The sequence below is a fragment of the Myiozetetes cayanensis genome, unplaced genomic scaffold (assembly GCF_022539395.1).
Source record: "Myiozetetes cayanensis isolate MyiCay16 unplaced genomic scaffold, myiCay2020 scf13, whole genome shotgun sequence".
Classification (NCBI taxonomy): Eukaryota; Metazoa; Chordata; class Aves; order Passeriformes; family Tyrannidae; genus Myiozetetes; species Myiozetetes cayanensis.
Genome location: NW_026086937.1, coordinates 23,263,485 through 23,285,078, shown reverse-complemented (window position 1 = coordinate 23,285,078; position 21,594 = coordinate 23,263,485). Strand labels below are relative to the sequence as shown.

General features: G+C 50.0%; 3 protein-coding genes across 8 annotated transcripts in view; 2 read left to right on the top strand and 1 right to left on the bottom strand.

Annotated features, from left to right (window-relative positions):
* TSC22D2 (TSC22 domain family member 2) overlaps positions 1-5,141 on the top strand; it is an 86,700-nt gene extending 81,559 nt beyond the window's left edge. For 2 of the 5 annotated variants that reach the window (XM_050308712.1, XM_050308711.1), the window contains 2 exons: positions 2,713-2,764; positions 3,524-5,141. In XM_050308712.1, coding sequence (XP_050164669.1) covers positions 2,713-2,764; positions 3,524-3,766 — 295 coding nt within the window. In that variant the 3' untranslated portion in view covers positions 3,767-5,141. Of the gene's footprint in view, positions 1-2,712; positions 2,765-3,523 lie in introns of those variants that run through there. The other 3 variants (XM_050308713.1, XR_007628038.1, XR_007628020.1) reach the window with 3 other exon arrangements.
* Positions 5,142-8,141: 3,000 nt separating this feature from the next.
* Positions 8,142-10,152, bottom strand: SERP1 (stress associated endoplasmic reticulum protein 1). Its single transcript, XM_050308500.1, has 3 exons — positions 9,738-10,152; positions 9,585-9,660; positions 8,142-9,491 (listed from the first exon to the last, which is right to left on the bottom strand). Exons 1-3 carry the CDS (start codon positions 9,819-9,821, stop codon positions 9,451-9,453), a joined length of 201 nt encoding a protein of 66 aa, XP_050164457.1. The 5' UTR covers positions 9,822-10,152; the 3' UTR covers positions 8,142-9,450.
* Positions 10,153-10,242: 90 nt separating this feature from the next.
* EIF2A (eukaryotic translation initiation factor 2A) lies at positions 10,243-21,547 on the top strand. 2 transcript variants are annotated; one of them, XM_050308402.1, is made up of 14 exons: positions 10,243-10,318; positions 11,147-11,216; positions 11,506-11,580; positions 12,241-12,359; positions 12,900-12,999; positions 13,371-13,453; positions 14,628-14,701; positions 14,843-14,987; positions 15,867-15,983; positions 17,178-17,749; positions 18,951-19,067; positions 19,928-20,056; positions 20,929-20,994; positions 21,085-21,547. In XM_050308402.1, the coding sequence occupies exons 1-14, from the start codon at positions 10,291-10,293 to the stop codon at positions 21,148-21,150; spliced, it is 1,761 nt and encodes a 586-aa protein (XP_050164359.1). In that variant the 5' UTR covers positions 10,243-10,290; the 3' UTR covers positions 21,151-21,547. The 2 variants fall into 2 exon arrangements, with proteins under 2 accessions (XP_050164359.1, XP_050164360.1); XM_050308403.1 differs by lacking the exons at positions 20,929-20,994; positions 21,085-21,547 and adding an exon at positions 20,593-20,919.
* The last annotated feature ends 47 nt before the right edge of the window (positions 21,548-21,594 follow it).

Here is a 21,594-nt window from a genome sequence, read left to right as displayed (position 1 = left end):
GCAAGTCAAAGCATTGGCTCTGTGGTGGATGGTGCACTCACAGAACATGTCATTCCAGTCACTCATCCAGAAAGACTTATTAACAGATACTTTGGTTTTTCCCTGGCCTTTTCATAAGGACTAGATTTTATCTATAAATTTCATTCTCAAGCTATGGGATAAAATACTTTTGTGCAAACAGTGATTTAATATCGAGAGCTCAGGATCTGAGAAAAGTACAAAATCTTAAGATTTGGCAGCATATTTGGAGTGTCCTGTGAGAGTAGCTGGCTCTGGAGGGCTCTGCTGCTCAACATTTCACAGGAGCTGAGTGAGTAGGAGCACTGTAAAATGAATGAAGGATAGAATCATGTAGGAAATGTGCTACCCTAAAATCTAATTCTCATCTGCTTGTGGAAAGTGACCTGGAGCACGTCAGGTGGTTTTATCCTGATGGTGAACAGGGCACTCCTCCATCACCCACTCCTGGGTGAGTGGGTGGGGGTCTCTGCCTACTGGAGTCGGGATGGATGCAGGGGGCAGGGAGTAGGACTGGAATCCAAACTCAACACTTCAATCTTAGTGCAGATTCTCAGGGATAAGGGCAGCAAGAACACTGACATAAGTACCAGTAGTGTATAAGCTGCTTAGGGCCTTCAGCACTGTTGGTGTAAGTCTAAGAGTGGGATATGGGTGGAAGAGCAATGATTTCTCCGGTGCATTCCAGTCCTGGGGTGGGGAGGGACAGTTTTTACACCCACATCTGAGCACTGTACCCATCTAATAGGCAGAGGGGAGCTGGGAGTGCGAGAGGTACAGCACAGGAAAGGTGCCTCTGCAGTGTGCCACGGGTGTTCCAGGAGGCTGAGGGAAGGCTGCTGGTCTTTCTCATGGAACTGCTTGAATGCCTTAACTTGGAGTGGTGCAACAGACTTTATGTTTTAAATAATTACACTGCAAAATACTTGAAAGGGATGGAAGAACCAAGTCCCAGTCTCAAGTTTAACTAGACAGGTGCGTGATGGTGCTGCAAAGATGGAGAAGCAGATCCCATGCCATGTGTGGTGTTTACTTTAATTTTCCTCTTGTCACCTCTTTAGAGCTGCTTCACCTGACCTGTAGAGTGGTGTCGGTGAAGGGTTGTTAGGGATTTCATGGTTCTTGAACACAGACACTTGTGACGCTGCCAGATGAGTTTGAAGCATGTTAATTTAAGATGGAAAGAATACTTCCCTTGGCACAGGCTATAAATACTTCTTATTCTGAGGACGTTTACCACAGATAGGGCTTGAAAGAGCCTTAGAAGACAGTAAGAGACAGGAAAAATTTTCTTGTGAAATGGGAGTTCAGCACTTTTGGTTTGGGTTACAAGCTTGGTTCAGTGTAGAAATAGAGGCTGCTACTCCCCCAGTTTGCAAAGCTGATTCCCTCTGCTCCTGTGTGCTGGTACTGACAGTTCTGTGGGACCTGTTAAAATGAGCCTCTCTGACCAGTGTCGTTCTTCAGGAACTGAGCCTTGTTTCACCTCTGTGACAATGTGCTCAGCAGTGTTGGCCATACTTGTAAAAAGCCTTGAGTGGTTTTCTCTTAACGCTGGGTTTCGGTGAGTGTTGTGTAATTCCAGAGAGGTGGGTTTCCCAGCGGGACTGCAACCCTTGCATTTTCCCCGTGTGACTGTGTGTTGCTGATAGTCACGGGCCTGGCTGAGACCCTTATCAGCACCTCTCACTGGTGGGGCTGTCACAGTCCAGGAACCGCTGTCCTGGGTCAGACCAGAGCTGGGGGTGAAATGGGACCCCTGGGACCCGGGATGGGAGGACAACGTGGAGGGGGTGTACCCTGCCTGCCCTGGGGAGAGCTACAGCTCCTCTCCAAACGGAGAGATCCTGGTCTGTGGGAGAGCAGGGACACCCCTGGCCACCAAAACCCCGACTCCAGAGCTGCACATGAGGGACTGGCTCCTGTGCCTGTGGCGGGACTTGGAAACAGACCCCAGACATTAAGACCTGGATTCCTACCACCCGGGGTTCAGAGCTGCACGTCAGGATCCTGTTTGGCACAGTAAATGCACATCCTCACAGTGTGATGTGCTGCAATGGTATGCCTCTGGAACGGGCCTGGATGTGACTGTAGCCTGTGTGTTTGTCAGCTGTCAGATGGGATCCAGGGGGAATTTCTGGGAGTGAGGAAGTGCTCCGGGGTCAGGGCTCCAGTCGTGTCTCACCCTCCAGCTGCCACGGTCTGCACAGGCAGGGCTGAGCCAGGAACTCCTTACTTGGTAGGTGGACTTTGACTGAAACCAGAGAACAAACATTATAACAGGGTTTTTTCTTCATTGCTTTATGAAAAGAGTTTGTCAGGAATAACACTAGAGGCAAGGATCCCAGGAATATCTGTGAATCCCCATTTTCCTCAGTGAAGAAAGCTGGAAAATGAGGCCAGGAATCAAAGCAGTCGATGCAGATAGTTTAGTGTTTATTCTAATGCATTTGTGTGGTTATGGGTGTCATAAGCACAGTCTGAGGAGGTATAAACTGAAGGAGCGGCATCTCGTAAGAGCTCCAGCTGTACTGGGCAGCTGGGGGGGCATATGGGACACCCCTGTGATTGTGCACTAAATTCTTGACTCGGAGCTTCGGCCTTCTAGTAACAGCATCTTCCAGGAGTCCTGCGGGTGCGTGGATTTACCGGAGTGGTACAGTAAATCTCACTGTTTTCTCCTTGTATTTACAGTGCATCTGGTGCGAGTGTTGTTGCCATTGACAACAAAATAGAACAGGCGATGGTAAGTAAAATATAAGTTGTTGTTTCTGATAGGATTAATGTGGTTCATCACTGTGGCTGTTTCCAGCTGTATTGTGTTTCTGTGACTCTCCAGGTGGGTCAGACTGAAACCATCATTTGAAAAATGGATGTTCTGTATATCTATGAATGACCACAAACCATGATTGCCTTTGCTGTTGGCCCAGAAACATTATTGAGTGAATTTTCTTACAAATTGCTGTGAACAAACTGATGGAACTTAAAGGGGTGATGAAAATAAATAATGCATTTCAGTCTGTTGCTTTAGCCATGTTCATCACTAGTTTTTCTGAAGGTGTGGTGTGCCATCCATCACATACTGCTCAGTTTCCCTTACAGCTGTTGGATTTTTGCTACTGCTGATGTAAAAGCTTTCTTATACCTTGGTCCTCACACACCTCAGTGTGTGGGCCTGTGTACTGCAAACCGTGACCCCCATGTCACAGCTTCAGAGCTGGTGCTTTCCTGCAGAGAAGCTGGGATGTAATTCTAGTCCTTGTGTTCCATGTAACCGAGGTGACCTGGAGTACTGGAGACACAGCTTTTGATGTCAGGGCCACTTCAAGGGAACAAAAGGGCTGGGTTGTTTGTGTTTGAAGGCTGATTTATTCATATATTTTTTAGGGACAGTGCTTTGTTTTTTCCAGGCTTACTGCAGTGAAAGCAGTAACAGTAAATTCTGGGGCTGGGGTGAAGGAAACTGTTCTTTCCCTTGATGTAACTGTCCGCTTGTTCTCTGCAGGATCTTGTGAAAAGCCATTTGATGTACGCAGTGAGAGAAGAAGTGGAAGTCCTGAAGGAACAAATAAAGGAATTAGTTGAAAGAAACTCTTTACTTGAACGAGAAAATGCACTGTTGAAATCCCTGTCCAACAACGATCAGTTATCCCAGCTCTCCAGCCAGCAGGCCCCCCCCAGCAGCACCTCCGCGGCGCAGCCCCCGCCGCCCGCGCAGCCGCCGCAGCCCAACGTGTCCTCCGCGTGAGCCCAGTGCCACCGGCGCCTCACCGAGCGAGAGCAGCCGCTTCTGTGTTTGGCCTTTGCAGTATTAGACAATCACCCCCGGCCTGGCCCCCAGGGCCCTGCTGCGTGCGGAGGTCGCAGGGGAGTCCCTGAGCCCGGATCCTCCCTGAGCTGCGGGAGGGAGGGAGGGAGGGCTGTCAGAGCTTGGGTGGCTCTCCAAGGTTCCCATTGCCCCGGGGTTGCTTTGAGCCTTGCTGTCTGGTAAGGAACAACAAATCCTCTTCAGAGCCACTGTTCTTTTCATATAAGTAACATTTGCCTACGTTAGTTTCATTTATTTGTTTTATTTATTACAGGGCTGCTATTTTCATAATGTACATGAACAATGTCACAGAACTTTTTAAATTTTTTTTTTTTTTTAATAAATGTCTGTATGGGTAAAATGATAGATGGGATTGCGTTAATAGATACAATGTCTAGGCAATAATTGAACAAAGAACCCTGGCATATTTCTAACACTAATGGCAATTGACCTTTGGTATTTATTTACGGTAGTAAAGATCCAGCTTGAATGTAAATTTTGTATAGAGTGTAAGTATGAAGACCGTAGTGCATCTGTACAGGTAGTCACCAGTCCTTGTGATATAATAAATAAGTGATGGGCTATTTTGATGAAGAAAACTTTGCTCATTTCTGTTTCTACTTTCTAATAGAGAGAAAGGGCCACGATTCCTCTGCTTTTTGACATTTCGTTTTTGGTTTGTTTTTTTTTTTTTTTTTTGGGTGGGAATAAAAAGCTGTGAAATTGTTCAACCTACTTTGTAACCAAAGAAGCAAAGCTGTGTAATTGAGGTTTTTTTTGTTTGTTTTGTTTTGTTTTTTTATTTTATAATGCACATTCTCTATGTATTTTTATTTAGTGTTTTCTCATTCACGACTTTCTTTGCTGTCTCGCATGATCTGCATGACCTGTAATCTTTGAACCACTTTCGTACCTCATGTTTTTATCCAGCACTCTTAGTGTAATATGTACTAGTCTGTGAACAATGTCAATAAAGAGAAAGAACAGCTGGTGTTGGTGGAGCTGAGCTAGTGTGCTAGGCACTAGTTGTTAAAACAAATAAATGAAGTGAGCCATCTTTTGTTCATTTAAAATGGTGTTTTGAATTTCGTATGCAGAAAACGTTTTGTTACATTGCAGATTTTAATGTATTTAATAAATGCAACATGCAGATTAAGTGCAGTGTATACTGAGTATTTAAATTAAAAATGTACATTTCATAAATACAGTTTCAAGAAAGACCATCATTTGTGTAAACTAACACAGTGTGTCAAATTGATGTACAAATATATATATTTTAACACATTTTCTGAAATTAAACTGCAGTTTTGTTGAAGTTTTTGGCTGTAGGTGTTGTTGCAATGTAACTAAATTCAGTAGCACTTTTTTCTGAAGAAAATGGAGAAACTGCCTCTCTGATGTTGCCTAACAGTCCAGTGCCAGGGTTACCACTGCTGCTTTTGCAACAGACTGGTGCCTTCTCTTCAAGGAGAAGCATCAGCTGTCAGTGGCCCTCTTGGGTTTGGGTTTGCAGTAATAGCTGTAAATTAACACCTGGGCCTGCTGGTCACTGCTGTGAAGCTCCGCTTCAGTACCTGAGCCTTGTGTGTGTCTAACTCTGTTCAGGTTTTTGTATAAGGTAAACCAGAAGCAACATTGGGAACTGCAAGTTTTCGTGCCTTCAGATTTCAGAGAAGCGTCTGTGTCCTGGGAGCAGCTGCGTGCCCTTCCTGGTAAGGATCAGCTCAGCGCAGCTCCAGTGAGCTGTATGTGTATGAAAAAGTTCTTGCTGAAGTAACACCAAAATGATCTTCCCAGCAGGTGTGGGTGGGTGCTCTCTGCCTGCTGGGAGCACGCCTGGGAGTCCTCGGTGCAGTGAGGGCTTACACAGAGCAGTATTGTGGGAGCTCCACGTGTTCCCCCTGCAGTGCGATCAGTGAGGATCCACCGTGAGGAGGATGCTGTTAAAGAAGTAAAAAGGGACAATTTTGGGGACTTCTCCGAATAGGAGTCCCTCAGGTAAGTAGTTGATTAAAACTTTAATGGAGGGAACACTGTACCTGTCCATTTGCCCCGTGTTTGAACCGTGACTGAAGCAGAGTTCTGCTGCCGGGAGCAGAGGGGCACCGAGCCTGTGAGGATAGTCCCGAGCCCCTCAACCTTCCTGGGGCCCGGGCAGGGCCGTGCTCTGCTTCCCCCGAGGGGTGGGGCTGTGCCAAGCCCAGGGGCACACCCTCGCACAGGGGCTGCAGAGGCGCTTGCTCCAAAAGGAGAATCCCTTTAGTAAATCTGCTGAAAATAGAAGATGAAGCAAAAATTGAACACGTGCTGTCAGAAAACCTTGCTTTGCTCTGCTCTGCTCCTGTAGGGTTTGGTCAGCAGGGCCCGGCCCTCCCGCAGCCCCCGCGCGGCTCCGGCCGGAGCTCAGAGGGGCCGCGGGGCGGCGCTGTGGGATTGTGGCGCTGTGGGGCTGAGGGGTGGGGCTGTGGCGCTGTGGGATTGTGGCGCTGTGGGGCTGCGGGGCGGTGCCGTGTGTGGGGCGGTGCCGTGTGCGGGGCGGTGCCGTGTGTGGGGCGGTGCCGTGTGCGGGGCGGTGCCGTGTGTGGGGCGGTGCCGTGTGCGGGGCGGTGCCGTGTGTGGGGCGGTGCCGTGTGTGGGGCGGTGCTGTGGGGCGGTGCCGTGTGTGGGGCGGTGCTGTGGGGCGGTGCCGTGTGTGGGGCGGTGCCGTGTGTGGAGCCGTGCCGTGTGTGGGGCCGTGCCGTGTGTGGGGCGGTGCTGCGGGGCGGTGCCGTGTGTGGGGCGGTGCTGTGGGGCCGTGCTGTGTGTGGGGCCGTGCCGTGTGTGGGGCGGTGCTGTGGGGCCGTGCCGTGTGTGGGGCCGTGCTGTGTGTGGGGCGGTGCTGCGGGGCGGTGCTGCGGGGCGGTGCTGTGGGGCGGTGCCGTGTGTGGGGCGGTGCCGTGTGTGGGGCCGTGCCGTGTGTGGGGCCGTGCCGTGTGTGGGGCGGTGCTGCGGGGCGGTGCTGCGGGGCGGTGCCGTGTGTGGGGCGGTGCTGTGGGGCCGTGCCGTGTGTGGGGCGGTGCTGTGGGGCCGTGCCGTGTGTGGGGCGGTGCTGTGGGGCGGTGCTGCGGGGCGGTGCCGTGTGTGGGGCGGTGCTGTGGGGCGGGGCCGGGCCGCCGTGGTGGGCCGGGGCTGTGGGGCCGCGCTCTCTCGCCCGTTCCCGGGGGTCTCTGTGCGAGCCGCCGGTCGCGCCGCCCCCCGGTCCGGTTCCTGTGGCTCCGCGGCCCTGCTGTGCCCTGTGGGGCCGCCCTGGGGTGTGTGGCCCGCGCACGGCTGTGCTCGGACAGCGTCCGGCCCTGTGGCCCCAGCGGCCGGTGTCGCTCACAGGGGCGGCTCTGTCAGGACGTTATTCCAAAGGGCCCGGCGTTTCCCTGGAGCCGCATGGAAGGAGCCGCAGCCGTGACCCCGGGCACGGAGCGGCCGCAGGGCCTGGCAGGGCACAGGGGAGGCAAACCATGTGCCAGCCCTGCTGTGATACTGGAGTCGTGCAGACAGCCCCGAAAAGGCTTCACAGGAAAACAAAACGCAAGATTTGAGGTAACAGTGGTTAATGACATCACCTCGGCCAGCTCAGCTCTGCTGAAGAACCCGCCCATGTCTGCAAATACAGCCCCGCCTCACACGGCCCTTAGCACTGGCAACAACTCAGCTGCCAGTGCCTGCAAATGAGAACTGCCGTCTCACCAGGGCAAATAAACCGGCTGTTGCTCTCGCAGGTTTCTGAGAAGAAAGAAGCACGGTGCTTTGCTGCATTGTACTTGGGCCTATGGAGCCAGAGCACGGCTGGGGCCAGGAGGCCTCTCTGGAGACCCTCAGTGCAGCCTCGCTCCAGCTTGTGGCTGCCCAGGGCCAAGAGCCAGCACAGGCACAGCCCCACATACACCCCTGCATCTGCTGCTTGCACTGAAGCGAGACTTCTACTGAACTTGGAAGAAGGAATTTGTACAAACCACCCTGAACATTCCAGTCCCCAAGGCCCTCAAACAGCTCCTGCAGCAGCAGCAGGAACCTGTCAGACCCCTGAGGCCTCTGCGGCATTCCCAGGGACCAGAGAGACAACAGGTGGGGAGCAGCCCCTGCTGAACCCCTGTGGGGAGATGGGGAGCAGCACCCTGGTGAGGCCGGAGCCCCCACAGCCCCAGCCCGGACAGGAGAGATGGGAACGCCCCATGGCACGGGGGATCCTCAGTGAACAGCCAGTTAACCTGTGCTTGATGTGAAGCAGCCGAATTTCAACAGCCAGCACAGCCTCACTTTGCCAACCTCAAGAGAACACAGCTTGCATTTGGAAAGAACTTTATTTAAAATCAGCGATTATACAGACTTCCCCCACTCACAGCACACCTGGCCCAAGGTCCCTGGTGGCCAGGCTGGGCACGCCCGTGGCTGTGCTGGCTTACACCAGTCCCCATGATTCCATAGGGGAATACAACACGTACAAAAGATCTGCTCCTTCACAGCTAACAGGCATTTCATTAACCTCGACAGATTTGTTTTCTATTACTTCTAGCATAATCAGACTTTGAATTTGTCTTCTGCTAAGAAACCTGGAAAAAGGAAAGTTCCTTTAGCAACTGCGTGCACCAGCAGAGCAATTCCCACCACCTTTGTCACCACAGAGACAGCAGGAGTTGGGGCCATCAGCAGGGAAAGATGATCAAGAGCAGCATTTTCCATGTGACCTCAAGTTACAGTTGTCTACAGAAGAAGGAACTGTGATCATCCATAGGGAAGCAGTTCAGTACTGGATCCATTGTTAGAAGAAATCGAGTTGAAAGCAGGTTTTACCTTAAATAGGATTAAATATATATTGCAAGACACACCACACTCCACAGGGGCTGCACATAGAAGCAGAACTGTGAGCGGGGGGGGGGCAGGGTCCCCCCACCTGCACCAAACATTCCCACACAACATTGTTGAATTTAAAACTATCAGCACTTGTTGAAAGTTGTCCAAGGAGTATTTACAGCACAGGCACAGCTGGGAGAGGCCCTGGGAGCTCCACAGTCCGTGACGCTCCGGCACCGAGTCCTGTCAGGAGCAGGTGCTGCCCAGCCGTGCCAGTCCCTCAGGAACCCCGGTGCCCCCATACAGACAAGCGCTTGGCGTGGGTTAGGGCAAAGCTACAGAGATGCAGCTGCGAGGACAGCACTGCCACATGCTGCAGTGGGGCCTCCCTGCGCACACGGGCGACGCACGGCGGGGCTCCTCGGGAACATGCTGCACAGTCGGGCTCCAGCCACTGCAAAAATCCCGGCTTCCAGCGTCAAATGAAACCATTTCCAGCTAGACAGAGAGTGACACTGGTCTGGGACCGGTGTTGACAAGATGCCAGTTCCTATGGACCTACGTCGTGTTACAGCTCCGCGTGCGAGACACCAGGCTGGATCTTCAGCGAATAAGTAGGTCCACGATTGTAGATCAACAACAGATTTTTATTGCTTTATACATGTGGTGCTGTTCAAGGCACTGTGGCACGGGCTAGAAAACTCGGAATGACTCGTGAAGGGACCTGGAATGCGACACGGCCGCTCCTCGGCAGTGCTGCGGCGGCCGGGGCCGGCGGGCCATGGCCCGGCCCTGGCCCCTCACATGCCCATCCGGATGCTCTGGATGATCTGGAAGATGGCTGCAAGAGAGCGGAGAAGGGAGCTCGGGGGGCCCGAACGCCGCCGGGCCCCAGGAGTGCCCCGAACCGCCAGCAGGGCCAGCGGCCGCTCACCTGATCCGCAGACCACGAAGATGAACAGCGCCAGCAGCCAGGGCCCGACCGACGCCTTCTCCTCCGGGGCCGTTCTCTGCGGGCACAGCACCGGTCAGCGCGGCCCGCCCGCCCCGCCGCCCCCGCCCGCCCGCTCAGCCCGGCCCCGCGCACCGAGGTCTTGGCGACGTTGCCGCGCTGGGTGATGTTCTTGCTGTGCTTCTCGTTGGCCATGCGGATGCGCTGCTTGGCCACCATGGCGGCTCGGCTCGGCTCGGCCCGGCCCGGCCCGGATCAGCTCAGTCCGGCTCCGCTCAGCCCGGTCCGGTCCGGACCAGCTCAGTCCGGCCCGGTTCGGCTCAGCCCGGCCCGGTTCGGCTCAGCCCGGCCCGGTTCGGCTCAGCTCGGCCCGCGTCGGCTCAGCTCGGCTCGGTTCGGCTCAGCTCGGCTCGGTTCGGCTCAGCTCGGCTCGGTTCGGCTCAGCTCGGCCCGGTTCGGCTCAGCTCGGCTCGGTTCGGCTCAGCCCGGCCCGGTCCGGCCCGGCCGCCGCTGCCGCGTCAGCACCGCGCGCGCCGTACGCCGGGACCGCGCCGGGGGCGGGGCCGCGCGCGCCAGCCCGCGCACGCGCCGCAGCCCCGCCCCGCCCGCGCGACGTGGCGCGCGCTGCGGCTGCCGCGCGCCGCTGATCCGGAAGCGGAACCGGAAGCGCCGCCGCCGCCGCGCCAAGATGGCGCCGCCCACGCCGCTGCTCGCGGGTGCGTCGGGCCCGGCCCGCCGGTGCCCATGGCCCGTCCCCATCGCCCGTGCCCTCCGCAGGGAGCGCGGCCTCTGTGGGACCCAGCGCGACCCTGGCGCCCTTGGCGGGGCCGCTCCCGGGGCCAGGCAGGGCTCTCTGGGCCCTCTCCGGGGCTGCCGCCGCTTAGCCCGGCACCCCGCGGGAGCTCCCGGGGCAGCGTGTCCGGGGTTCGCCCTTCAGGCGCGGGGGGGGGTTCTCGCGCGGTTCCCGGGGGGCGTTCGCGGAGCTCGGTCGGTGCGAGGGCTCTTAAAAGCCCTTTTCCTTCTGATACTCTCCCTGTTCAGCCGTTCCTGACAGCAGGGAGATGTATTTTCCTTCCCTGTGTTTCTGAGCCTTAAAAGCCGTACTTGCCCTCGCGTGGGTCGGGGGACTGCAGCTGCTGCGTGTGGATTTGGGGCTGCTCGGTGCTGTCTGTAAGCTGTTGTAAATGTGGATCTCAGTGGGTGCCCTGATGGCAGAGATGGAGGAGAGGCTGCAGGCGGGGGTATGCAGCTCGTGGGCTGTATTTAGGGTGTGTTAAAAGGCCCCCTTGGGGTCTGTCAGGGCCTGAACCCCGGGAAATTGCATTCAAACACGAAAAAAAAATGCTTTGCTGCAAGGTGGTGGCGTGAGCTGCCCAAGGCTCTGGGTCCCCATCCCGGGGGCTGGGCTGGGGGCTCCAGGCACACCTCCCATCCTGGGTGTCCTTACAGCGAGCAGGGGAACCTGTGTGCCTGTCTTAGGGTTCGCAGCTTAGCACAGCTTCTGCTTTGGGCAATTTGGAATGAGGTCCTTGTTTCCGTTTCAGTGCGAGGGTCCGAAGGACTGTACATGGTGAACGGGCCCCCCAGCTTCACAGAGAGCTCGGCGTTCCAGAGGTACTGCGGGCACTGCCTCCGAGCTTTCGTGCAAAACAAACAGTTTTGTAAAAAGCAAAGGAATCGGAAAATGTGTAAATATAAGGGAATTATTTCTTGCTGTGACTGATTCAGGAACCTGGTGGTTTGGGAGGCTTTGTGCTTGCCTGAGGTGTCACTGCCAGGTGACAGTCCCTGAACAGGGGCAGCAGGGACTGCAGGGCTCCTCAGGGGTGTTGCTTTTTGGTTTTGTTAAAAAATCTTCACGTGGGCACTACTGACTACTCACGTGCATTTCTTATTTCTTTAGGGACTCTGGAAAAAATTGCAAAGCTGTTGCTTTTAGCAAGGATGGCTCTCTCTTTGCCTGGTGCAGTGGAGAAAAGTGGGTGCATTTTATGTTCTTAATCTTTAGTTTGTATGAAATGAATTGGATCAGTTATGCCCTGTGACTTTCCTGTGTAAAGGCAGTTGCTGTTAGTGCAAGTATTTGCATGCACGTTTTAAATGCAGTTTATTTTTGCATTCTTCACAATAGTGGCTTTGTTTCCTGACTCTCAGAAGAAATATTTGCTGTTCTACTGTGTATAATGCACCCATTCCAGTGTAATCTGGAGATGCTTTATTCATTGGGTTGTTTTTTTGTTCATAGCTCCCAGTGCCTGTTTTCTGGATGAATTGATTAGTAAAGTCCACAGGAAGTAAAGACTCTGTGCACCTTAGGTACCAACATCACAAGATTCCTTTTGATAGACCAGGTGCATTTCAGAGTTCACTCTCCTGTTCAGAGCTTGCAGATAAAAATACATGTTCTGTGCTCTCACTTTTTCTGTCATGCCTGGGTATCTGGTTTTAAAATGTGCTGTTGCAAACATTTAGTAAAAGCAGGAGGGGGAAAAAAGCTTTTCTAATTGTGTTCCATTGGCTAAATTTGAGACAGATCTAGAAGAGTCAAATACACAAACAGTTCTCTAGCACTTAGCACACTAGCAATTAACTAACTATTGTAAGCATGCTTTATTGAAATAGCATCTTTTGGTTCCAGAGTAAACGTCGTTAACGTCACCAGAGCTGAGTTACTGCGCTCCTTTGATCTCCCCAAGGCAGTTTGCCTTGAATTCTCTCCAAAGAATAACGTCCTGGCCACGTGGCAGGCCTATGCAGGTGGGTATCGTGGCAGCTGGGCAGGCACCTGATGTATGTGCACGTGTGAAGGGGGCTGGCAGCCTCTCCAGCACCTCACTCATCTCTGTGGGACATTTATTGGCTCAGTGAGCAGTACAGAAGGTGCACGAAGGGTCTGTGGGTAATCAGGGACACGGTGGTGGGGTGAGGGATGCCATCCTAGAAACACTGAGTCAGAGGGCACGTGCTGAAGGTACTCTGAGTGAATCCTGTGTTTCCAGGCACTGAGAGCTGGTTGTGGTGCAGTGTGTGGGCAGTGTCTGTGCAGGCAGATCGTGTTCCTGTGCACATCAGACACCTTCCTGCAGGAGTTGAGTTCTCCTCTGGGCGCAGTGCCTGAAGTGTTGTCCCTGTCCCTCCCCTGGCTCTGCAAGGATTCAGGTCCCTGTCTCGGAGAGCCGCAGGGGCAGGATGCTGCTTGTTGGAAGTTGGTGCATGGGTGGGTGTTTGCGGAGCAGTGAGGTGGGATGTCCTGGTGAAGCAGGTTTGATCCCCAGAGACCACTGTGTTTTCTTGCAGCTGGGAAGGATGGCACGGCGGGGCTGCCCAACCTGCAGCTCCATGATCTGAGAACAGGAAAATGCTTAAAGTCCTTCATCCAGAAAAAGATGCAGAACTGGTAAATAACCCTTCCCGATGCTAATTGTTTGCAAAGAAATTCAATTTCCAAAATCTGATTCAGGTAAATGGAGCTGTTTTTGCAGTGCTGGCTTTTAAACCAGTGCCTGCTGCTGGCTAAAGGCTGGTCTGTGCCTGTGAGTGTTGGTGTGTGGCTCACTGTTAATTCACCCTCCTTTTGCACCGCAGGCAAAGCTGGGCAGGCAATAAATAAGTCCACTTGCATATTTTTTGCCATGCAGATGTAATTTGTCCCTATGAAACCTATCATGTTAGAACTTGCTGGGCTTTAAAAAAGGGAGGGGAAAAACAATCCCGGAGTGCTAAAGACGAGCATCATTCGGTGTTTCTGACTTTTCCTTTGAATTGCAGGTGTCCTTGCTGGGCAGATGATGAAAGCATTTGTGCCAGGAATGTGAACAATGAAGTGCACTTCTTTGAAAACAACAACTTCAGTACGCGAGTATTTCTCTACATTTCATTCATGCTGTAAATGCTGCTTCTTTTGGGTGGTGGTTTTCCTTTTCAACTTTTTCCTTGTTTCTTCTTTTGCTTGCTTTATGTTTTAAATGTTGCCTACATTCTATTTGAATTTGGAATTCAGAATCGTTATGCTTTACTGAAGTGTGTTTTCACTGGCTTATGTGGTATGAAATTAATCTGATTTTCAGTTCAAGAGGCTTGATTCTATATTCTTTCTCATGTAATGAGATCCAGGAAATTGTCAGTAGAGAATGTGATCTGTAGTTACTTATTTGAGTTGTGTGTGTTCTGTCAATAAACTGTTAAAAAATGGCTTGTTAAAAATTTTGTCTCAATGGCAAATATGAAGTAGTGAAGCCTGAAAATTTTTACCAAGGAGTTTTAATACTGGTGGTAGAATATTTGGAGTCAATAGAAGTCAGAAAGGGAACAGGGAAGAAAAAAGCAGGGGGTTAAAAATTAATTAGAAGAAAACTGTAAAGGAATTAAAGAAAACTGAGGAGAGAACAATGTGTGTTTTTGGTCTTGTGTTCTGTGTTTTAAATGTAAAGCTGATACAAGAATTACAGCTATAAGAGATACGGTTTCCTGAGAAATAACCCTGCTGATGTTAATGAAGCTGTGGGAAGCAGGGAATGTCAGCCTCAGCAGGAGGCCTGCTGGCAGTGCACATTCCTGGCTGCAGTGAGGCTGTGGGGTGCTGGTGTTCCAGCAGTTGTTTGTGGAAAGGGGCAGAATTCAGCCAAGAACAGGTCTCTGAGTGCTTCCTGTGGGGAAGGTGTGAGGGGAGAGCACCTGTCTCTGTAAGGGTACATGTTCCCTGGATGTGACTGAAGCCAGCACAGATAAGGTGAAGAACACCTGCTTTAAGCACAAGTGTTCACTTGAGATTTGCAGGCTTCCTGGGCTGTTTCCAAATACTAAATACTGGGCTTTAGACCTAGGCTTGGTTCCAGTTGGTTTTGTAAATAAAACTGTAATGAAATGGGAAAGTAATGGTTGTTTGCCTAGTAAAAGAAATCCTTTATGTTTATCCTCACTGATCGGTGTTATGCAGGGTACAAGCCCATAGAAGGATGTGGTTGGGTCATCCAGGTAATGCAGTTTATCATTAACATCCCACATCTGTGGCCTTTCTCTTGGCAGACACCATTGCAAATAAGCTGCATTTACAGAAAGTCAGTGATTTTGTGTTGTCCCCAGGAGCACAGCCAACCAAGGTACTTCTGATCCCATTTCCAATCTTTTTCTTGGTTTTCTTAAGAAAAAAAATGACTGTGATGTTCGTACAACATAGTGGTAGTACCTGTGGCCTGTGCTGGCGAGGTTTAAGCTGCAGTGGACTCTTGTGGCTGTTGCAGGTCGCTGTGTACGTGCCAGGCAGCAAAGGCGCCCCGTCCTTCGTGCGGCTCTACCAGTACCCCAACTTCGGGGGCCCGCAGTCGGCACTCGCCAACAAGAGCTTCTTCAAGGCTGACAGGGTGACAATGCTGTGGAACAAAAAAGGTACAGCAGCTATGTATTGCAACTTTTATGTTCAGCCCATTTTGGATTGTATTCCTTTGTTTACTGTGTGGGGTTTGTGTTTAATTTGCATATGCAGATAAACCCCGAGGACAGCCATTGATGCCAACACAGTGTTAAGATGCAGTTCTGCACACCCTGAAGTGCTCAGCACTTTCCTGTGACTGTCATGATTTGTATGTTGTAACTGAGAGTATTCTATACATGCTGGTAAATCTTGCAGTTGAATAGCAAATTCCTATATAAATTTGCATTCTGTGTTGATAGTGTATTTAAACTGTAAATGTAAGACAGGTTTATGCTCTGGTGTAATCTTAATCTGTAGAATTGTACATATGCAGACATGTCACAGCTGGAATGAGCTGACAGGGCTCTGTGCTTTGCTGTTTGTTACCAACCAGCTGTTTCAGAGTAATTTTGTAAAAACCACTTTACTTCAACCTGCGTAGTTTGTAATACAGGGAAGGTGTTCCACACGTGTGGAAACCATGCCTGAGCTTGTGGCTTTGGGTAACAGTGCATAGAGCAGCTGTTGGTGGAACATGTTATTCAGGGGCTGATCAGGAGGTTTGGTTTCTACCTTAGAAATATTTTTTTATGGCTGCAAAGTACGTTCACTGGCTTGTGATCCAAAAGTGAATGAATAGGTCGAGCTTACATTTTCCATCTGGTCCGTTTGGGTTAACATTAGGACAAACTGAGTTCAGAAGAGAACGATACCAGCACTGTTACACAAGGAACCGGCTAGAATTGCCACCAGCTCGGTTCCGCTTTGTCCGGTGCAGTGTTTGCAGGGGTGGGTTGTGCAGGGGCTGCTGTGGTTTCAGCAGATGTGCTGCAGTGACTGTGTCTGTTCCCCAGCCACGGCCGTGCTGGTGGTCGCCAGCACCGAGGTGGACAAAACGGGGGCGTCGTACTACGGGGAGCAGACCCTGCACTACCTGGCGGCCAACGGGGAGAGCGCCGTCGTGCAGCTGCGTGAGTACCCGGCCCGCCGGGACAGGGCTTCCTGGTGCAGTGTTGGGGTTTGTGGTTTGGGGTTTTGTTAATTGCTAAATTACCTTAGCTTTGATATATTTGGAGTGAGTGGTGCCTCATTCCCTGTAGGGTTGGACTTCTGGTTGCTTTTGAAGGTCCAGTTTTGAAGCTTTTTTTCACACTGGCATTTGCAGAGGGCTTTGGTTTCCAATTAAGATGTGCTGCTGCTGCAGGCTCTGCCTGAGCTGTAAAGCCCACACAGAGTTGCCCTCATCTCTACAGCTGCTGCTGTCACCAGATGTCATTTTCTGCCCCACCTCTGTCTCTGAGCTGCATTGGGTTAAATGTCACTGAAAAGGTTTTGAAGGGGGACACACAGACACTGTGATTATACACCCTCCTTTCTAAAGATAATGAGACTTCAGAGTGACAACAGGAATGAACCATTTAACTCAGTTTCAGATTTTGGGTCGACTCTGCTGTACTTGGCATTTATCTGACTATGGGTAAAGATACCCAAATTATGAAAAGTCATAATGGCCTGTGGTTTGCATTTATCCCTGGATATTTTATGCAAATTTTCATCACTAATTCATCATTCTTCAGTATCTCCTAATGTTCCAACCCATAGAATATCTTCTAACAGTACCAAGGTTTGATCATTATGTGTGAAACCATTTCTGTGTCCTCACTCACATTAAAATCTGGTTTATAAAATACTGTGCGTGGGCATTGTCCTAAGATAACTTAGGTTACTATTACCACTACAAAGCTGAGCTACGCAATATTTCTTAGATTAAAAAAAGAGGAACTATTATCCAGCTGGTGTAAAACTCCCGTTTTTGCAGGTTTCCAGTGGGACAGTTTGAGAAGGTCCTGAGGTCATACTTGAGTAACGAGGAAAAAAAATAAAGGATTTTTTTTACATGACAAGCTATGCTTACTGTAAAAGTGCTGGTGCTGACCCTACAGAGGTAATTTGGAATGGCTGCAGTTATTGTTGCAAACCGTAACTAAAGTTATGAGAAGATAAAAGGCTGTTTCTCCCTCTGTTGTTAGCAGAATTAATTTTCACTGTCAGTGATTGGATCACAGCATTTTAGCAAAGCATGAAGAATCGCTATGGATTTTATTTTGGCTTGCACTGAAAAAATGTAATGTCCCAACAGTTGCCTGTTTTTCTTTTTCCTTTAGCAAAAAATGGCCCTATTTACGATGTTGCCTGGAGCCCCAATTCTGTCGAGTTCTGTGCTGTGTATGGTTTCATGCCTGCCAAAGCCACAATTTTTAACCTGAAGTGTGACCCTGTGTTTGATTTTGGCACTGGGCCTCGCAATGCTGCCTACTACAGCCCCCACGGACACATCCTGGTGCTGGCAGGGTTTGGGAACCTCAGGGGACAGATGGAAGTGTGGGATGTTAAAAACTACAAACTCATTTCCAAACCTGTGGCCTCAGACTCCACGTACTTTGCGTGGTGTCCCGACGGGGAGCACATTGTGACAGCCACGTGTGCTCCCCGGCTGCGGGTCAGCAATGGGTACAAGATCTGGCACTACACGGGCTCTGTGCTGCACACCCACGAGGTCCCATCCAACGAGGAGATGTGGCAAGTGTCCTGGCAGCCCTTCCCAGAGGGGGTGTTCCCGGAGAGAGCAGTGAAGTACCAGGCAGTTCCCAGTGACGTGCCCAGTGCTGAGCCGAAGCCTGCGCAGGCATACAGACCTCCTGCCCTGAGGAACAAGCCCGTGACCAGCTCCAAGCTGGTGAGTTGCAGTGCTCTGTGGGAACGGAAGTGTTGTGTCTCATGGCTTTGTCTGGAGCTTGGCCTCATGTATGTGTGTGTTTTGGAGGAGGAACATGAGGAGAGTAACTGGACTGACAGCAGCACTGAGGGGGTTTGGAGGGGTTTGGATTACCCTCTTTGGCACTTTCCTCATGGTTTGCAAGGTGTGCTAGAAAACTCCCGTTTCTTTGGCCGAAATACTGTCCTGTCATAAAGCATTTGCAGACTTTAATAATGCTCTCTGCAGTGTGCACTAGAACACTAAACTGCACATGTGGTTTGCTGTGAAATTGGGTGCTCTGGTTTGGACAGAAGCCTCTTGATTTGGGTGACCTGACTCACCAGTCTGAGCCCAGCCAGCCTGGGGGTTGACTAGCCTCCCAATAGCCACTTTTTTTTTCCTAAGGTAACTTTGTTTGCTGGACAGAGATTGGATCATTAGAAAAGTCAGCTGCAGCTTAAACACCTTCAGTACAGTGACCTACTTGTCTAATTAGTTTCCTCTCTGCAGGTTTTCAAAGTAGGCTGAGTGCTTGGATTTTGAGGCTGATGCTTTTGAAGGAGACTAGGCCTGCGAGCAGTCTGTTAGCTGTGCGCACAAACCATCCATGAGCAGAGGGAGTAGACACATTAAAAAATAAGTCTGTTTACTTATGGGCAAAAAGTTTTGTATGCATTAGAACAATACAGCACCACAGTTAAGTGTTATCTTAAAAACCCTGAACAACCGTCCCTTCTCATACCCCACTGTCCCTGAGAAATCCTCCATCTCCCTTCCCAGCACCCAGCCTTCCTCTCTGGTAACCAGGAGTTTTGAGTCAAAAAGCTGTCCACAACAGCAAAATGCCAAGCTCCAGTCACTTTGTGCTGGGTTATTCCTTTTGGATTTTATTTCCCCTCAAGATAGAAAAAATCACAATTTTGTTATTTTAACAGAAATTGATGAAATTTTTAGGATGCACAGAGTAGTCCCGTCTAAAATTGAGTGGATGAGTTTGAAACCCTTACCACAGTCTTTGGCTACTCCAAGGAATGCATACTTTTATTCCCCCCTTCCTTTATTTGTTTTTCCTTCTTCCTTTCTTGTTCATCTTTGCATATGATATTGTCTTAGGAAGGTTTTGGGTTTTCTGTGCCAACTTGGAATACAGGTTCTTAACTTTATTTTGCATATCCTGCAGCACGAGGACGAGCCACCCCAGAACATGAAACCCCCTTTAGGAGGTGGTGATAAGCCACTGTCTAAAACAGCTCTCAAAAATCAGAGGAAACATGAAGCAAAGAAAGCTGCTAAACAGGTACTCCAGAAGTTGTTCTTTCAAGGATAATGTTAGTTAGTTAATTGGTTTTCCCAAAGGGCACTGGTCAGTCTGAGAGCAGTGACCTGTGGACAGAGAGCCCTCCAAATGTCTCGCATGTGCTGCGCTGTGGGGAGGGCAGCAGAGTTCAACCAGACTAAAGCAGGTATAAAAGCATGACTTAAAGTAACAGCTTTGGGAAGTTGCTGCAAATGTTAGCTGAAATCAGTGTGGAGACAAAGTAATTCTGGCTTTTCACCTTCTGCAGAGTGTGTTTTGGTGTCAGGTGGGAGGTCAGGATGGGCTGGGTGCTCTGATGTGTCCCCAGCAGGACAGGGCTGAGACATGTTTTCAAGACAGACCAGAGACAGGCTGTTTGTCACCCCTTGACTTGCTATTTTTTGACTAGGTGGATAAAATTCAGCTTTTGGTATTAGCCTTCAATTTCTACAAACCTCTGAAACAAAAATTTCTTTAAATAAGATTTTTTAAATTTCTTGCACTGGTTTTGAGCCCTTTCTTTTCCTTCAGAGACAATGACCCAGTCTGCTTTATAAAACATTTGTGTATGTGTTTATCATGTTACCCTTACTGACATGTGCTGTATATATGGTTGGTGTCTTGAGGAAGTAGAAATTCAACAAGAAACAGCATGTGAGTTGTTCTAGATAAGCCTTTGTCCATGGAAAGAGATCCAGAGGTAATGCAGTATATCAGAGCAAGTCATGCAGGCATTTTTGAATACACTAGCAAACTAGTGAAAGAAGAAATATTAAATGGATGCCTTAATGTGATTAAAGACATTTTTCAATCTCTTTGCAATCAAATGTATTTTCTGGATCATGTATTTTTGTCTACAGGAGGCCAAAACTGATGCGAACCAGGGCCCTGCCCAGGCCCCGGCGCCACAGAACGCCCCGCGGAACGCTGTGCCTGCCACCACCACGGGAGATCCTGACGTGGACAAGAAGATAAAGAATTTGAAAAAGGTGAGGGTTTTTTTTTCTAGCAGACAACAGACATCTCTGAGACCTAGTGTGAGGGTAAGGTGAGCTGGGCTCAGGAGGATGCGTTTACATCCGTGGTGATGTCCTGACTTTGTAGCCAGCTTCCTTTGCTTTCTCATCGTGTGCAGCAGTGGAGGCCATCGCATGCCAGAGCTCCTGGAGGGCCCATCAGAGGTGGCAGTGCAGAACCACTGCCAGCTGCAGGGAGCAGTGTTCAGGCTCCAGTTAGGAATGCTGTGGAGGGGCAGCCAGTCCCAGCTGAGGGGCAGGTTGCACTGAAAGGTGGTCGTGCTCAGACAGGAGCTGTGTGGCCTCCATGGTTGTTGGGTCCTGGGTCCAACAAGGGAACTGTGCCCTTTTGGTTGGCCTTGTGGTGCAAGTGTGAAGTTTACTGCCAGTCTTGAGAATTCTTGGATTAAATAATTTCAGAACAGAAATTGTTTAGTTCAGGCTAGAAAACTTCTCACATTTCTCTTGGTGACCTCCTGCTTTTTATTGTTTCTGGATTAACATTCCAGGCTTCCTGAGCAAAATGTGTGAAGAAGAAGGATAGTGATGGAGTAATTTTTGAGTTTGGATCCAGCCCTTCAATAAGACAGTGAACGGTGTGCTTTTCAGAGAGGAGGAAGTGCTGCTGTTCTCTAAGTTTTGTTCTTGAAAGAAATGTTTGTTGTAGGTTGGAAATTCTGGATTGAGTATCTGGAGATGCTTAAAGGGAATGTGCCTTCCACAGAGATCTGCCTGCAGATGCCTCAGGCAATTGCGAGTGCAACAATTTCTAAGACTTTTTTTTTTATTCTTGGTTCACCAATATTTTGTGTTAGAGTGGCTTTTGGTTTGTTTTTTTTTTTCAGAAGCTAAAGGCAATTGAGCAGCTGAAAGAACAGGCAGCTGCTGGCAAACAGCTTGAGAAGAATCAGGTATGGTTAAGATCTGTGCAGTTAATTCAAGGTTAATTTTATACTAAGCTACATCTGTAACATCTTATGCTTTTTTTTTTTTTGTTCTAGGTAGAGAAGATTCAGAAAGAAGCTGCTCTCCTTAAAGAACTGGAAGATCTAGAATTGGGTGTTTGAAACTTGCTGGAGCTCCAGTGTGGCACTAACAGGAAGTTCATGCAAAATGTAGTTTGTTATTAACTTGAACACAGTAAAACATTTCACCAAATGACCAAGGGTGCGAAAGTCCACAGATTTGCTGCACATTTGCCTTTAAAAAAGTTTTCCTAAAGATTTGTGTACTTGTGAAACCGTAAACAAGTAATGAATATCCATCAGCCAGTTCTGCTGCTGTTCCAACCAGAAATATGCTCCTTTTCTGGAGCATACTGCCTAAAATAGGCTGGTTTTCCTTGTTTGGGTGGGAGGAGGAAAGCCGATTAAAACATTTGATAGCTTTATTATATTTAAAAAGAGATGCGATCTTTCTGCAATAACGGAATGTAGATAAAAATAAAGAGCATTTAATAGTAAAGGAGCGCGTTTGTTCCGTTGCAGGGCCCGTTTGACCGCCGGGGGCTC

Excerpts from the sequence above, each read along its gene's own strand:
- SERP1 (XM_050308500.1), bottom strand. The coding sequence starts at position 9,821 with ATGGTGGCCAAGCAGCGCATCCGCATGGCCAACGAGAAGCACAGCAAG. Across the intron at positions 9,661-9,737 it reads GCAACGTCGCCAAGACCTCG|AGAACGGCCCCGGAGGAGAA; the intron begins GTGCGCGGGGCC and ends CTGTGCCCGCAG. Across the intron at positions 9,492-9,584 it reads CTTCGTGGTCTGCGGATCAG|CCATCTTCCAGATCATCCAG; the intron begins GTGAGCGGCCGC and ends GCTCTCTTGCAG.
- EIF2A (XM_050308402.1), top strand. The coding sequence starts at position 10,291 with ATGGCGCCGCCCACGCCGCTGCTCGCGG. Across the intron at positions 13,000-13,370 it reads CAGAAAAAGATGCAGAACTG|GTGTCCTTGCTGGGCAGATG; the intron begins GTAAATAACCCT and ends TTTGAATTGCAG. Across the intron at positions 13,454-14,627 it reads CTTTGAAAACAACAACTTCA|ACACCATTGCAAATAAGCTG; the intron begins GTACGCGAGTAT and ends TTCTCTTGGCAG.